General features: G+C 41.5%; 1 protein-coding gene across 1 annotated transcript; it reads left to right on the forward strand.

Moving 5' to 3' along the window:
- The first annotated feature begins 709 nt into the window (after positions 1 to 709).
- Positions 710 to 13,473, forward strand: RRAGC (Ras related GTP binding C). The gene is made up of 7 exons (XM_032132112.1): positions 710 to 1,008; positions 4,500 to 4,703; positions 5,389 to 5,588; positions 6,446 to 6,560; positions 8,047 to 8,189; positions 9,350 to 9,498; positions 10,017 to 13,473. The coding sequence occupies exons 1-7, from the start codon at positions 742 to 744 to the stop codon at positions 10,166 to 10,168; spliced, it is 1,230 nt and encodes a 409-aa protein (XP_031988003.1). The 5' UTR covers positions 710 to 741; the 3' UTR covers positions 10,169 to 13,473.
- The last annotated feature ends 1,603 nt before the right edge of the window (positions 13,474 to 15,076 follow it).

Raw genomic sequence — 15,076 nt, forward strand, 5'->3', positions numbered from 1 at the left:
CACCATGTGGAAGTAGGGAGAGGTTAATGCTGTGGGAAAGGTATTATACAGCTGAACCTGTTTCTGGGTAATGTGACTGACATGTCTTGCTAAAGAAAGCAGCAAGGCAGGTACAGGTGTTAGTCGAGCCCATCACAGGCCATGGACTCCTGACTTGAGCTGCCAGGGAAGTAATGCAAACTTAGTTTTCAAAACTGTATTTGCTTCCCTCTGAAAGCACTTGGATCTTGTGAACCTTAAATTAGGATTGTGATGAAATAAAAAATGTGTTAAAACTTCAGTTTGTTTTGTACCAGGGCTGCTAGAAGAAAATTAATGACTATTTAATGAAGAATCTTGCTTTGCGAAAGCTCCCCTGTCCCGGCTGACGGCTGGGTTTGCACTGTGAGCGAAGCAGGAGGGGCGGGACCTGCGGCCTCTCTCCAGAGCAGGGCCAGGGCGCTGGCGTGCCGCGTGCTGGCTGCACCGAGCGCGCAGCGCGCCTCTGGGTACCCGGTGCCGCCGCTCCACCAGGGCCGTGCGCGCCCCGCCTCTCCCGCTCACGTGCGGTAGCGCCGTCAGGTGACTCTGGTCGTCTGACCGGAGCCATCCTGCCTCGCTGCTTTCCTGAGCCAATCGGCGGCACGGAGCTTGACAGCGGCCAATCCGGGACAGGCTGGGCCGTGTCGGGTTGGGTTGGGCGAGCAGAAGGAGGCCCCGGAACGGGCGCTGGCGGCTGTGGGGTGGCGGGCTTGGGCGGACATGGCGCTGCAGTTCGGCGGGGCGGGCGGGCCAGGCACAGCTGAGGAACCGGCGTTGGTGGGGGGGAGCTTCGGGGCTGCGGATTCGTTCCCCAAGGACTTCGGCTACGGGGAGGAGGAGGAGGAGGCGGAGCTGGAGGGAGGCCCAGGGCCCGGTGGGCCCGGGGGCGGCGCGGGCGGGCCTGGCGGCGGCGCGGGCGGGGCAGACTCCAAGCCCCGGATTCTGCTCATGGGGCTGCGGCGCAGCGGGAAGTCTTCCATCCAGAAGGTGAGGGGCAGCCGGCGGCTCCCCGCCTGTGCCTGCCGCGCTGCCTCTCTGGCGCCGAGCTGGTACTCCCTGCTGTGCTGCTGTTCGGGCAATTTCTCCTTTTTATTGTGGGCCCATGTGGCGAAGTTGGAGCGACGGGAGCCTCCTGCTTAAAGACGTTTACTTTCCAGAATGGACTCTGATCATCTGCCCTAGAGAGGAAGGTTGTGTAGCGTAGGTTATATAGCCTTTGTATTTCTTCACTTTTAAGGCTTCAGAAGTAAAAAGTGAAGATACTGGGGTGAAATTTATCATGAGGTATTTTCTTACGTGGTACAGGTGTGTGGTGTTTAGCTGTGCTTCCACTTCGAAGAAGACTTGAGCTGTTGTTCTGCCCTTGGATGCTTTGAAAGAGACTTCTGCTTTTGTGTGAGCAGAAAGACAGCCTCTGGTTTTCATTAGTCTGCTAGACAGAGTAAACGAGAGTCACTTGTCAAGGAGGAAATACAACAGTTTCAGTGCCTTAGGTTTGTTGGTAGCTTTGTGAAGTCACTAGTGTTTCTTAATAAAAATAAGACAAAACTGACTATTTTCATTTGCCACATAGCTCAGTAGAATTGTAGCACTCAGAACAATCCTTGTTCCTCAGTGAGAATTTTATGTTTGCGGTCCCTCTTGTGAACTTTTTAGGTGATACTTTTATGGGAAGATGTTACTAGTGAAATGCGTGAGTCTCAGCTCTAGACTTAAGGGCCTCAAATTTGCTTCAGATGCAAGTGTGAAAACCTACAGAGATTTCTATAAAGGTTTTGTGCAGAGAAGCCTTTTTGGACTTTGCAGTATAGCAGGTATGAATCTGCTTCTTTTAGCAATCTTATGCAGGCTGCTTGGTAATCCATAGACTGCAGTAAAGCAATGAGTTCTATGCTGATTTCAGACTCTTGTTAGTGAGAAATCTTTTCCATTGTGCTATGTGGAAATACAGTGGCAGACTGGACTGTTGTTGCTTTGTAGCCTTATCAGTTATTCCCCATTATTTAGGTCAAATGCTCCCACTGTATGTGCAAATGTAGTGCGTTCACTGAAAGCCTTTTTCGAAGTCCTTTTAGTCATGTGAATGGTATTTGTTGAAGACTCTTAGAGATCTTACTGTAGTATCCACTCTTGAAAACAGTGCATCCTAAAAGCTAGAGGAAGACAGGAACTCCAAATTGCAGATAGATTTTAAGATGTTACAAGTCTCTGTACAGATGTAGCTTTTGGACATTTTTATGGCCAGGTTTGGTAGTCTTCAGTTCTTTTGAGGGCCTATTCCAGTAGTCGTATAAGAAAGAGATAGTGTCATGTTGAATATGCAATAAGAGGACATAGAATTTATCTTTTGCCAGTCAGTTACTAATCTTGCTTAGGAATTAGAAGCTGTGATTCTGATACCTAGGGGCTCATTGTGATGCTGCCTGAGCAAATTCTAATATCAAGAAATTTCTTATTAACAGCATCCCTGCTCTTAAATCTCTCTAGTTCAAAAATGGCCATAACTAGACCCAGCCCTTCTATCTGGGCAGTAGCTGTTGATCCCCTTGCCAGAAAATAGGGGTATGTGCAAGATAAACACTGTACTGGGGAAAGTATTGGCTTCGTGATTATCTAGAAATTTCTGTGAAAAACATGAATTAATAAATCATTGCATGCTTCTGTTGAGAGCAGTATTTACAGGAGACCTCTTGCAAAAGAAAAAAACTACGACCCTAGGGAGGGACTCTTTTTTTCCTTAGGACAGTTGGGTTTTATGTACTGCTGTAACCTGTGAATCTTCAGTAGCAGCAGGTAGATTTTGGGAATGCAGTGATTGCTTCAGTTCATAAATAAATTTTTGTGCAGACTTGCATAACTGGACTTACTGTACTGTACTGATATAATAGGAAACTGGAGAGAGTTCTGGTGGAGAACATCAATCTGATGAAATGTGCTACTTTGGGAAAAAAGGAAAAAGGAGGTGACAGTGTTGCTTCCCAGAGAGTATCAGCTTTAAACTGAATTTACTAATTCTGGCTTGCTCTTGTGGGAGATGCTCAGTTCCAAAAGAAATGTTGATTTCAGAATGCTTTAAACTATGCTGCAAACCCAGAAGAATGCAGTACAGCTGCTATGTATATTCTGTTCTTACTTCTCCATACAAATGTCCTGCTGTTTAAAACCTTATTTAGACCGTGGCCTCCTAAGATGTTTGCCCCAAGGAAATAAATTCTTTCCCTTGGCCTTAAAAATGTAGGCTGAAGTATTAGTTTGAACCTCGCTAAACAATCCATCAACTGTACTGGGTATGGAGCTGTTTGTCTTGGAAGTTTTTTGACAGTTTGCTGCACCAGGTCTCTAATGGATGATTTCTGTAACTGTATGAAACATCTGAAGAAACCAAAATTATCAAGGTTGCAGTCCCTATTATGAAGTTTTTAGGTTTACCAAGTGCTGTATATGAAACTTCTTTATTTTTGCAGTCCTAGTGTTTGACTGCATTATTTGGAGTACATTGTTTGGAGTAACTTTTATATTGTCCAGTTGAGTTACATTAGCACAATGTTCACTGTTGACACTGACTGCTTTTGCTAAAGGCTGCTTTGCTGTGGAGTTACACGCTAGTTCTGTACAAGGAAAGGCTAAAATCCCAGTGGGGCTTTTTGAGTTCTAGCAGTGAGTATGGCTGTCATCCTGCAGCTAAACTGTTTACCATCTAGTGTGAAATCTTTTATCCTTTCTTTAGTGAACTTTCACAGGAAGTTTCACCTGCATATGAGGAAGTATTTATTTAATTTACTGTGTGGGTGACTGAGCCCTGGAACAGGCTATCCCGAGAGGGTGTGGAGTCTCCCTCACTGGAGCTACTCAAGAGCCGTCTGCATGCAATCCTGTGTCGCGTGTTCTGGGATGACCCTGCTTGAGCAGGGAGGTTGGATCAGATGACCCCACTACGGTCCCTTCCAGCCTTACCCATTCTGTGACTCTCTACTCAAAAGGAATTGTTAATAGATGGCAAACTACCTAGCTATTCGGATCTCTGAAACAGAGATGTTATTTTTGTACACTTCTATTGTAGTTTAGGAACCATCTGATTATATTGTGTTACAACACCTGACACCGGACTAAAAGCGAAGTTTCCTTTAGGAATTTCTAAGACTGGAAAGGAAAGGTTCTTAAAAGCTTGCAATTATTTCATTAACTGGCTTTATACCAGATCTGAATATAACAGAATTGAAAACACTGTGCTAGCCTTGCAGGGAAAGAAAGAGTAACTTGGACGTCTGTGTCTTCAGCCAGTAGCGTTATTTGGACTTGTGAAAATGTTTAACTGTATTCAGTTGCTTGGTTCTTTTAGGGGGTAGGTAATTTTCTTACCTAATGCAGGAAGCTATTTCAGAATGGATAAATCTATTTGTAGAATTCCAATCACAAATCTTTCACTAATTTCTTCTAATAAGGTAAAATCTAGACTATTATTTGTGTTCTTTTAACAGGTGGTGTTTCACAAAATGTCTCCCAATGAGACTCTGTTCTTGGAAAGTACCAACAAAATCTACAAGGATGATATTTCCAACAGTTCATTTGTGAACTTCCAGATATGGGATTTTCCTGGACAGATGGACTTTTTTGATCCAACATTTGATTATGAGATGATCTTCAGAGGAACAGGTGCTCTAATATATGTTATTGATGCCCAGGTAAATATAAATCACGAGGAAGCTTTACTTTTGCTTTTTTTGTGAAAGGAATGATCGAGAGGCCTGTCATTTATATTTTTAGATAGGTTTGTAAGACTTTTGCTGTGTATGAAGAGATGTATTGGCAATCTTACTTTTGGTGTGTGGTTTTATTTTGGTAAAGTGATTGGAACATATGCTACTGGTGGAGAGAGGAAAAGGACTCATACTCTGAACTTACACGTTCTGCAGTAATAGCGAGAACCTGCTTGGTTAGGTGGTCTGAATTATCCCTTTTTTCTGCTGTGGAGTTCAAATAATAACAGCCCACTTCTGACCTCAGTTTCTAGTATTGGTACTACTGGGTATCTGGTAGCTTCTAATAAACCTAGGAATTGCTCCATGGGCGCTTACCTGGTTATTTGGACCATCTTGGAGATCACTGCTGCCTTGTGCTGAAGTGTAACCCACTTTTGCTCTGAAGTCTAGTTTTGTGTAGCTGAGCCTTGAGCTAATGAACCTTAACTGACATAAAGAATCTAAGCTGCTAGGATTTATGATGTGTCAAGGTATTCTCTTCTCCTATATTACTTCTGTGTAGTTGCAGAAGTGAAATTCTTGCACTGAAATATTTTGTCTTTGTGCAGAATGGAATAGTTATCAGACAGAAACTTTGTCATTCATTCCTGCCAAAACTGATTTACAGGATGACTACATGGAAGCTTTAACAAGACTCCACATTACAGTTTCAAAAGCCTACAAGGTCAACCCAGAAATGAACTTTGAAGTTTTTATTCATAAAGTTGATGGTTTATCAGATGACCATAAAATAGAAACGCAGAGGGATATTCATCAGAGGGCTAATGATGATCTTACGGATGCTGGGCTTGAAAAACTTCACCTTAGGTGAGTTAAAGACTCTGGCATATGTGATTCTACTGTTGCTGATATGCATACAGATTAAAGGCTTTTAGATGTAATACTGGAACTGGAGCAAGGTCTGGGTAGTTTCTTAATATTGAGCCAACTTGTGTTAATAAAATAACACCTCTGAATTTATAGACAAACCTCAGCTGTTAGGCTGACTAAAAAAAGGCAGGCTACTTTATCAGATTCCAATCAACAGATTTATTCATACTTGGTGATAATTCAAAGTCTTTCTTATTCAGCGTAACAGGCCAAATTTGTACATGTAGGCTGGAGGGGCAGGGAAAAGAAAGGGGAAGCTCTCTGTCTTCTAGTCCTGACTTGCACTGACTTTTTAGTGTGATTGGTTCTAAAAGCTCAGTCTGTTACTTGAGATTTGGCTCACTTTAAGGTATCTTCTACAGACACCTTTAAAACAAGCTATCTTTTCTCTAGTTTTATTGTTCTTTTGATTCTTGTGGAGCCAGTATCTCTTGATGTTAGTGTGAACAAAGTGGAAGGCCAGGAACGGGACTTGAAGAAATCTAATCAAGTATTTTTACACCTTTGTGATAAGCATTCTGTGGGCTAAGTGTGTTCTAACAATGTTCAAATTTTTATCTTTGGTCTCCCATCTCTCGAGGATGGGGAAAATCTGCTTAATGTGTACTCCAGCTGCTCAGAACTTAGATTCTTTGTGCAGTGTCCAGACATATTTGTGATAAAGGCATCCCAGGCAAAATAGCAGGCGTGAATGTTAGAAAACCTAACTTTACATTTCTACTGCAATTCTGAAATACTCTTGAATCTTCTTTTTCTTTTTTTTATTCTCTCTTTGCCCTCTCTCCTCATCTCAGCTTTTATTTGACCAGTATCTATGACCATTCAATATTTGAAGCCTTCAGTAAAGTGGTACAGAAGCTCATTCCGCAACTGCCAACCCTGGAAAATCTACTTAATATCTTCATATCAGTAAGTGTTCATCTAACAGAACTTTGAGTGAAATATGCAGAATGGTAAATCAACTCCTTCTGCTAAAGATTGCTGGCTAGATCTGCCCTTTGAGAGATTTTGGTGGCACTCATGTAGGTGTACTATGCTGACTTGGTTTTCTGTATTAAAAGCTCTTTACCACAGCTAAATTGTACTGGTGTGTGCTTTGTGGGGTTTCTCTAAATATTGACAAAGTGTAGTTTGCCTGGTTATAACAGCTGATACAGAAGTTTCCTGCCAGCAGGGTCTACTGATTACTTTGCAAGGCACTTAGTAGTCTAATGTAGCTGTACTGGCAAGAGACTTTTTTGATAATATGAACTTGGCCTTGAACTTAGCTGTCTAATTTCATATGATCTGTGAGACTTTTGCCCTTACTCTTTTAGTGTTTGCATTTCTTATGGAATTAGTGTCATAGAAAGTTGCTGCTATACTTTTAATCAAATAAAATATCACCCTAGAGACAAGACAGTCTCATATAAGTTGTCTATGAGGCTGTTGCCGGCATGTGGACAACAAAGAAAAAACCATTTATATCCAAGAGGAGCTGTACACTTAGACATGTCGCCCCACGCTACCATATAATGCTTGTTTGCTGTGTTTGGTAGAGGACTAAAATAACCTGGCCCGGTAGATAAAGGGCATATTGACCTTGCTCTCAGTACCATGAGGATGTGGAGTGTAATCCTGATGCCAGAATGACTGTCTGTATGTCCTCAGGACACTGTCCTGGGTATTCAGACTAGGTAGGAAGAAGAGGTAAGGAATGCGTCTGGTGCATAAATAGAATAGAAACTTTGCCAGTAGTGTATATGTGGTAGTTTGAACTTCAGAAGAAGGCTTCTGAACTTTGTATGAGCACATGCACTTTGCCAAAGTGCTCAGTTCAAATGGTATTGTGCTTTTCCATACTCATAACTTCATAATGTGGTACTTTTCATGGATTTTTAAGTTCAGAAGCTGACTTAGTTGCTCTGCAGGTTAAACTGCATGGCAAATGCTTCACACAGAAATTGAATTGCCAAGACACTACCAGCATAAAATTTAAGTGTCAGCATACCACTATGAAATATCTTGTCTCTGAGCCCAATCCCTTAGGTGGATGTGAGTTATGACTCTGCTGGAGTTAATAGAAGCACAGAAAAGGTAAATTGCTGAATATGGATTCTGGAAGCATAGTAAAATGTAACCTTAACAATGATCAGTTAAATAATAAACTAAAAAGAACTGTAACAGAGTCCCCAGTTTTATTTTTGTCAGCTATGTGATGTTGATATGTACGATGGCAACAAGGGTATTGTATTTATAAAGTATATGCTCTAAATCTTGAATGTCTTAAGCCTCTAAATTGTTTATATTTAAACCATTTTCTGCTACTAAGAATGTGAAAATGTATGAATTCTACCTGAGATTTAAAAAATTCAGTTATTTTAACAATTCATCCAAATTCTTTCTCTTTCTGAAGAACTCAGGCATTGAAAAAGCTTTTCTCTTCGATGTAGTCAGCAAAATCTACATTGCAACAGACAGTTCCCCTGTGGACATGCAGTCATACGAGTTGTGCTGTGACATGATTGATGTAGTCATAGATGTTTCCTGTATATATGGGTAAGTGATGAATAATCTTAGGAAAAAAAAGTCTTCAGAAGTTGTAGAATAGGTTGCAAACTGTGTAAGTGGTGCTGGCTTTGTCATGCAGCAAAATGCTATCAATTGGTCTTTAGAGCACATTGGTTTTGTAAGTAACTAAAACAAATCCAAATGATTTGGCAGCATTTATACTTGGTTTGTTTCCCTCCACTCATGGCCCTAGACAGCTATCTAACATTTGTAGAAGTCGTGTTTCATATAAAATATGAATACTGCTGTGTCTTGTTTGGCATGGTGGATGCAAGTATATAAATACCTGCAAATGACTGGGGTCAATAGCATGCCATAGCTCGTAAGTGTAACTTGCGGTGACATTGTTTTGAGACTTGCTGCAGTCTGAACAGAATAATGTTCGCGAGGTCAACTCGTCTTCTGCTGACTTTCTATGAGGGATGCATACAGTGTTTATATCTCAGAATTTACAGCAGAATTATACTTCACACTGGATTTTTGAAGTGGTTCTGGAGAAGTGGTAACTTATCTTAGAACCGTGGTTGTAGCCTGGAAAATGCATTGCTACTGAGAAAATACCACAGCATTTAATGGTCTGTCTCCTAATGGGTTGATCCACAGCTGTATAACTGTTTGGTTTGGGGTTTTTTTCAGGAGTGCTTAGAATTAACTTGTAATACATTGTTTGTTTCTATAGTAATTTAACACTAATCACTTGAAGATAGAGAACAGCATGCTCATCTTTTCTTGTAAATGCAGGCTGGTTTAGCTTAAGACCAAAAAGTGTCCTGTTCCGTGTTGCATCCTCTGCCCCAGCCTCACTAAGGAAGCCTTTGTATTCATTTACCAAAAATAATTTCACTGAGATGTCACTCCATTGACATCAAAAGAATGCACACTGGTAGCTTGCTCTTACTGTCTATCGTAGATGAGCAGTTATCTGATGAAGGCCTCTGCTCTGCTTAGATCTAGCTTTCCTGAGAAACTTAAGGTCTGATAATGGTCTTACTCACTGATAGTATTAAGACCTCCACTGCAGGTTCTCCATTTGCTTAATGTTCAATATGAGTAATACTCTTCTAACTGCATTTAACAGCTATTTGTCTCGGAAGTCACGTATGTATGCCTATTTAGATTATGCCCTGGGTTAACTTGTTCTTTTTTAGGTTAAAAGAAGATGGCACTGGAAGTGCTTATGATAAAGAGTCAATGGCAATTATCAAGCTCAATAACACAACAGTCCTGTACTTAAAGGAAGTAACAAAGTTTTTGGCATTAGTTTGCATTCTTAGAGAAGAGAGTTTTGAGCGCAAAGGTAAGGACCTCCCTGCCATTGAACAGCTTTTATCTAATATTTTTATGAGCTGTAAAATATTAATATGACTTTACAAGTCGGTTTGATTTTCAGTGACTCAATTTGTGTAATTTCTTATGGGAAGAATTTTTTTATTTCTTGGAGATAGACATAATGAGGTCTTATTTTTAAATTTGTGGATCATCACTTTAATCACTGTCCTCCTGCCAAAATGACTTGTGTAGCTAATGTGAGCTCTGTCACTACCATCTGTTCTAGTGGAATCAGTAGTATGGAGTAATGGTCCCCTTACCTACTGTTTGATCATAGATATACACCTTGCATTCCAAATGAGTACCTTGTTTTCAAAAAAAATGAGACAGTCCAAATAAATACTAGCATCAGTAAAACTCGGTTAAATCTTCTGAGTCCAAGCTCATACTAAATAAGTAGCAAAACTGGTTAAATTTTATATTGATTTTGAAGCTCTGTTTACACAAATATGCCAGTCTGAACAGAGTTTTTCCTCTCCTTGACAGGTTTGATAGACTACAATTTTCATTGCTTCCGCAAAGCCATTCATGAAGTTTTTGAAGTAGGTGTTGCCTCCCACAGGATCTGCAACCATCAATCGAGCACCTCAAATATGAAAGCAGTGACTCACAATGGCACACCTAGGAATGCAGTCTAGAGGAAAGCTAAAGACCTTGGATATACTTGTCAGCTCTTCACTCCAAAGTTTTGTGGAACAAGAGAAGAGTAGTCTGAAAGCCTGAAGTATGTTTCAGAGGAGAAGAGTGGTCCTAACTGTGGAACAGCAGATAGTAACTCATGTTGGGCAACTGAAACCACTGTGAAAATACTTTGAGGCCAGTGGAGTTAGAAATACCAGTTTGAAATCAGCTATATTGCAAATGCAGTAGGTTTTCAGTTTGGAGTCCTCTTTTAACAGTCTTTGACTGATTGCTTGGTCAAAACTTACAAACAATTGAGTTGAGTTTTGTGTGAAACACTGAATAGTCACTTGCTTAACTTTTAAATTTTTTAAAAAAATTAATCTGTAGAATATCCTCTTTTGCTTAAGTTTACCTCCTGTCACGCAAAAAAAAAAAAATTGGTGTTATTAAGGCTTGTGACACTCAGGCTTTTTGCTTGCTGAGGCCAGTCTCACAAATCATTCCATTAAGTAGTTCTTGCTGGTGTGCTCATACTTCTCATGAATTCTGTGCTTGTTAAGTGGATGCAAGATAGAGCTCTGTTCTAGTGATCATGTGTTTGTTTAGAGAACTGACCTGGAGCGCCATTTTAAGAGATTGTGATACTTTGCTTTCAGACCACACTTCTTGGTATGTCGCCTTTGATGGAAGGGAAGGATTAAAATCAGAAATAAACTACCTGTTCTCTTTTGCAAAAAAATGGATGTCATAAATCTGTGTGATTAATCCTATTCATGAAACAGCTGCATGGCTAACTAAACTGAAATGTCTGCCATCTGTTGGAATAAAGCAACCACTTTCAGCTATTCCCAAGCAAAGAAATGACAAAGTTACTGACTTTTGATGGTGGATTTTTCTCCACTCTCTGACTGATAATCAAGACAATTCCTAGCAAAATGTCTGAGGGTGTTATCTGTGCATGACAATTAAGTTCACTGTGCCATAATTTACTAATAGTACTGGACTTTGAAAGTACACTGATTCTGTACTATGACAAACACCTTCTTGTTTATTGCTGTGCAATCTGACTAGTGATTTTTCTGATTTTGTGAATTCTGCTGACCTTCATACTACGGCAGTATATCTGAAGTCTTTAATTTACTGATATTAGTGCTGCAGATGTCATACTGTACACCAGCCTCGCTGTGCAGTAAGCCCAGCCAGTGGCCCATAAAGACCTTGCCTCCTTTTACCTGTCCCTATGTGTGTGTAGGTGTTGCAAAGCCATTGGACCAACTACACAAGTCCCACTATAAAAGTTCCTGCAAGAACTAATTGAAGTGATCCCCACAACTGGTGTATTTATGTGGTCAGAAATAACCATGGGATTGCTTCTGTGCTTATAGAATGAAATTCCATTGAACTATGTAAAAATGAATATACTTGCAGTAACACTGGGGTGTATGCACATACTGCGTAGATGTTTTTTTTACAGCAGGAAACTGGAATTCAAGTGCTCTAGGTCTGTTCTCTTAAATCTAGGCTGAGCCCCTTTTTGCTAATGAAACTGCAGAGCTTTTTTTAAGGAAGTGCTGCAGGCTCATAAGATTGTTTTGTAGTTTGCAACCACTATCACAGTTCAGATTCTAAAGGTAAGAGGAGAAGTAATTGGCAAAATAACAGGAAGAAAGAATTCCATTTGTGCAGTGAGTTTTCCATGTTTTAAGTACATGCATATATTCTCTTTCTTTTCACCTACTACAGGATTTTGTGCTAATAAAATGAAAAAAAAAAGTCAAACTGTAACACTATTATTCTTGTGTTTATAGAGAAAAGTCTGTAAAGGCCTATGTGGTTAAGCAAACTTTTAAAAGCTATGTTATCTTTATGGTATACTTAAAAACAGTTAAATACCACATTCCCATTTAGTCAGCCTTAGCTTTTCCTCTTGATTAAAGGCTGACTCAAAATTGAATACTCAATTTTCAGTCAATGACTTTAGACAGTAAAGGCATGTAAGTGATAGAGTGACTTGTCCTTTTCATTAATAGTGAGCTTTAGACTCTGTTCTGACATTCTGCCTTCTGGTGTGCATGTTGTGGTGTTTTGATTTGTTGGGGGTTTTTTGGTAATTTACCTTTTTCTTGAATGGTTGCATCTACTAAAGGGAAATGATAGCATCTCAAAAAACAATACTGTCGTTTTCACTATTACCTGCACAATATTAGCTTTAAAAGTTAAATTTGTCTCTAGTATGGAGTACAGTATTTCTTTAGTTTACTGGAACTAGTCTTCTGAACTAAGTCAGATGCTGTTATACAAGGAGAGTGTCACTAACCTGTTGCTGCTTTAGTGAGACAGTTTTTGGCTTCTGAAATTTTTATGGTGCCAAGAAGGAGGAAGGATAGGAATAAGGTTTTATTTTCTCCCTTGTGAAGGAACTTGTCTTTCCTTCCTGTGGTGACCCGTGGCAGGGAGAGATCCTGTTAGAGAAAAGGGAAAGCAGTATCACAGTATCTCCAATAAAAGAACTGAAATTGTAGAGGAAACCATAAATTTGGGCTTCACCTTTCTGCCTTTTTTTTTTTTCCTTTTTCCTCCTCTGAACCTGTTGTGGTGTGGATGTTCTGCAATTTTTTTTTGCAAACAACTAAGGACATGTCCTTTTAAGGAGAAAACCAGTGCTGACAGGGGAGGGAATAGGGAAAATGGTAACCCACCTGCCAAGAGAAGGAATAAAATTTCTTTCTGTTGATGCTCTAAAGATAGGGTGGAAATAAATCCCCATAGACCGATATCTATAGAGCAGGTACTTGTTTATTGCAGCGCTGGTGGTGAGGGGGATTTTTCCTCTTAACTCACCCACCTTTGTCAAGTGCTGTGGTATATTTATACAGTAAATTTTGCTTAATGTTGCTATGTCATTACAGCATCATCACATATGCGCTGGAACTAATTTATATAGCATGATCTCATGGTTATCAGATAATTCTTTGCACTGCGCATGCAATTCCCCAATTCGGGGGTCTTCGGGGGTCTTTGATGAAGGCTTCTAAAGTCTTCTTCACACTTGAACTTTTCAACTTTGTCTTCGGGGCACATGCAGTTATGATGCTCTTTGGTCCATCTCGTCTTAACTGGCCTAAATTCTTTGTTTTGTGGCTAATTGGCTTTGGCTTGCCAATTTCTCATTAGTACTACACTTATCTATCCCTAAAACTATACACTTGGTAAGTTGTTTTTGTTTTTTTCTGTCTCTTTTTCTGTATTCTGCATACAAGCAACTAGTTACTATATACTAGCCATTACATTGTATAAAAAAGTTATTCATATCAGATTATATGGGTATCAAAAATTATGATTCAGGTTATATAACCATCAGGTTATAGGTATAGAAGTTATGATTCAGGCTACACAAGTAAAAGCTATGATTCAGGCTATATATGTATAGAAAGCTATGCTTCAGGTTATATTGATAGAAGTCATGATTTAGGTTATATTGATATTAAGGTTACATAGATAACCCAAGCTACATAAGCACTTTCTTACTTTGACCTAAGTTATATAGACATCACTGTTGAAGAATAAAGCAATCCCTTGCAAGGTACCCTTCAAAGCTTTGCATTGTTTGGCACCGGGGAGCTGCTGATGACTGGCTGAATTTCCCGCTGACAGTTACACCAGCTGTAGCACAGGAGAGGAATGGAGGGAAAAGCCAAACCTGGGAAGAGGGGGCAGAGTAACCAAAGGTGGTATCTCTCTGCTGTCCTGAAGGTCTAAATACGCCCATCGTTTGGCTGGAAGACAGAGCCGTCTTTCTCCCCTCTCAGACCTCCCCAAAAATCCCTCCTCACTGAGTCTCTTGCTCTGTACCTCACGGACAGCTGTCCGCGTGGGCCTGCACAGAGCGGGATCCTGCCTTCACGCAGCGGGAAGCGAAGCGTGGGGGAAGCTCTGGTCGGCTGGCGGCCTGCGGCGAACGCCTCCCGCCGAAGCGCCCAGTGCGGCCGCTGCCAGAGTGCCGCCCGTCGGCTGCGGCTGGCGCAGCCGCGGCTGGCCCGGAGCACCGGTCTCCCCCGCCGCGGCGGCCCCAGGCAACGCAGGTCGCGCATGTGGGGCCGGAGCGGAGTTTAGATCGGCCGCTGCTGTTGCTGTGCGTGGTGGCGCGGGCGGGTTCTGGGCGGGCTCGGGGCGAGCGGCCGCGGCGGGTGGGCTCAAGACCGGCGACCCTTGGCCGTCACTTACCTGAGGTAAAACGCCCACGGAAGCTCTGCGTGTTGGCGCTTGTACCGGCGTGGCCCGAAGTGCCGGAGGCTGGGAATACGCCGTCTGGCCCTGGCAGTGGCTGTTGTGACTTGGGAGTTGTCAGTCAGTCGGAGCGAGTACGGCCGGACACCTGTGAGTGCGTGGTCTTTTCTCATTTAGGAAAGATTTTGTGTTCCCTTTGGTGCGGAATAGCGGGTTTGAGTTTTGGGCTTTGAGCACCCACTCGTGGTAAGACAGCGCTGTGGTAACGTGTCTGCAAGAAGACTTCAAAAACGCGTTTCCACTGACTCCTGCTGCTGTGCATATGGCCATCTTCTCCCCTCCTTTCCTTATCTTGCTATGCTTTGCCTTCCCAGCACTGCTTTCTACCCTGACAGTTGTGGAAACGGGTAGCAGAAGAAACATAGCCTTTAAAACAAGAGTTCTAGAGGTGCCTTTTCTGAATGCTTGTGTTTTTTGAGGTTTAGATTTGGTAAAAATCTCTTGCACTGTCTGTATAAACAAGCTGGACACGGGCCTTCAGGGGATACTAATTAAGTTTGCTTATGATACTAAATTTGGAGGAGATGTCAACTCCCCCAAAGGCAGAGGCCCTGCATCAAAATCTTGACAAATTAGAGGATGGGGCACTCACCAACTGGGTGAAATGCAACAACGTATCGGATTTTGCACCTGGG

This window comes from Corvus moneduloides, chromosome 23 (genome assembly GCF_009650955.1).
Source record: "Corvus moneduloides isolate bCorMon1 chromosome 23, bCorMon1.pri, whole genome shotgun sequence".
Lineage (NCBI taxonomy): Eukaryota > Metazoa > Chordata > Aves > Passeriformes > Corvidae > Corvus > Corvus moneduloides.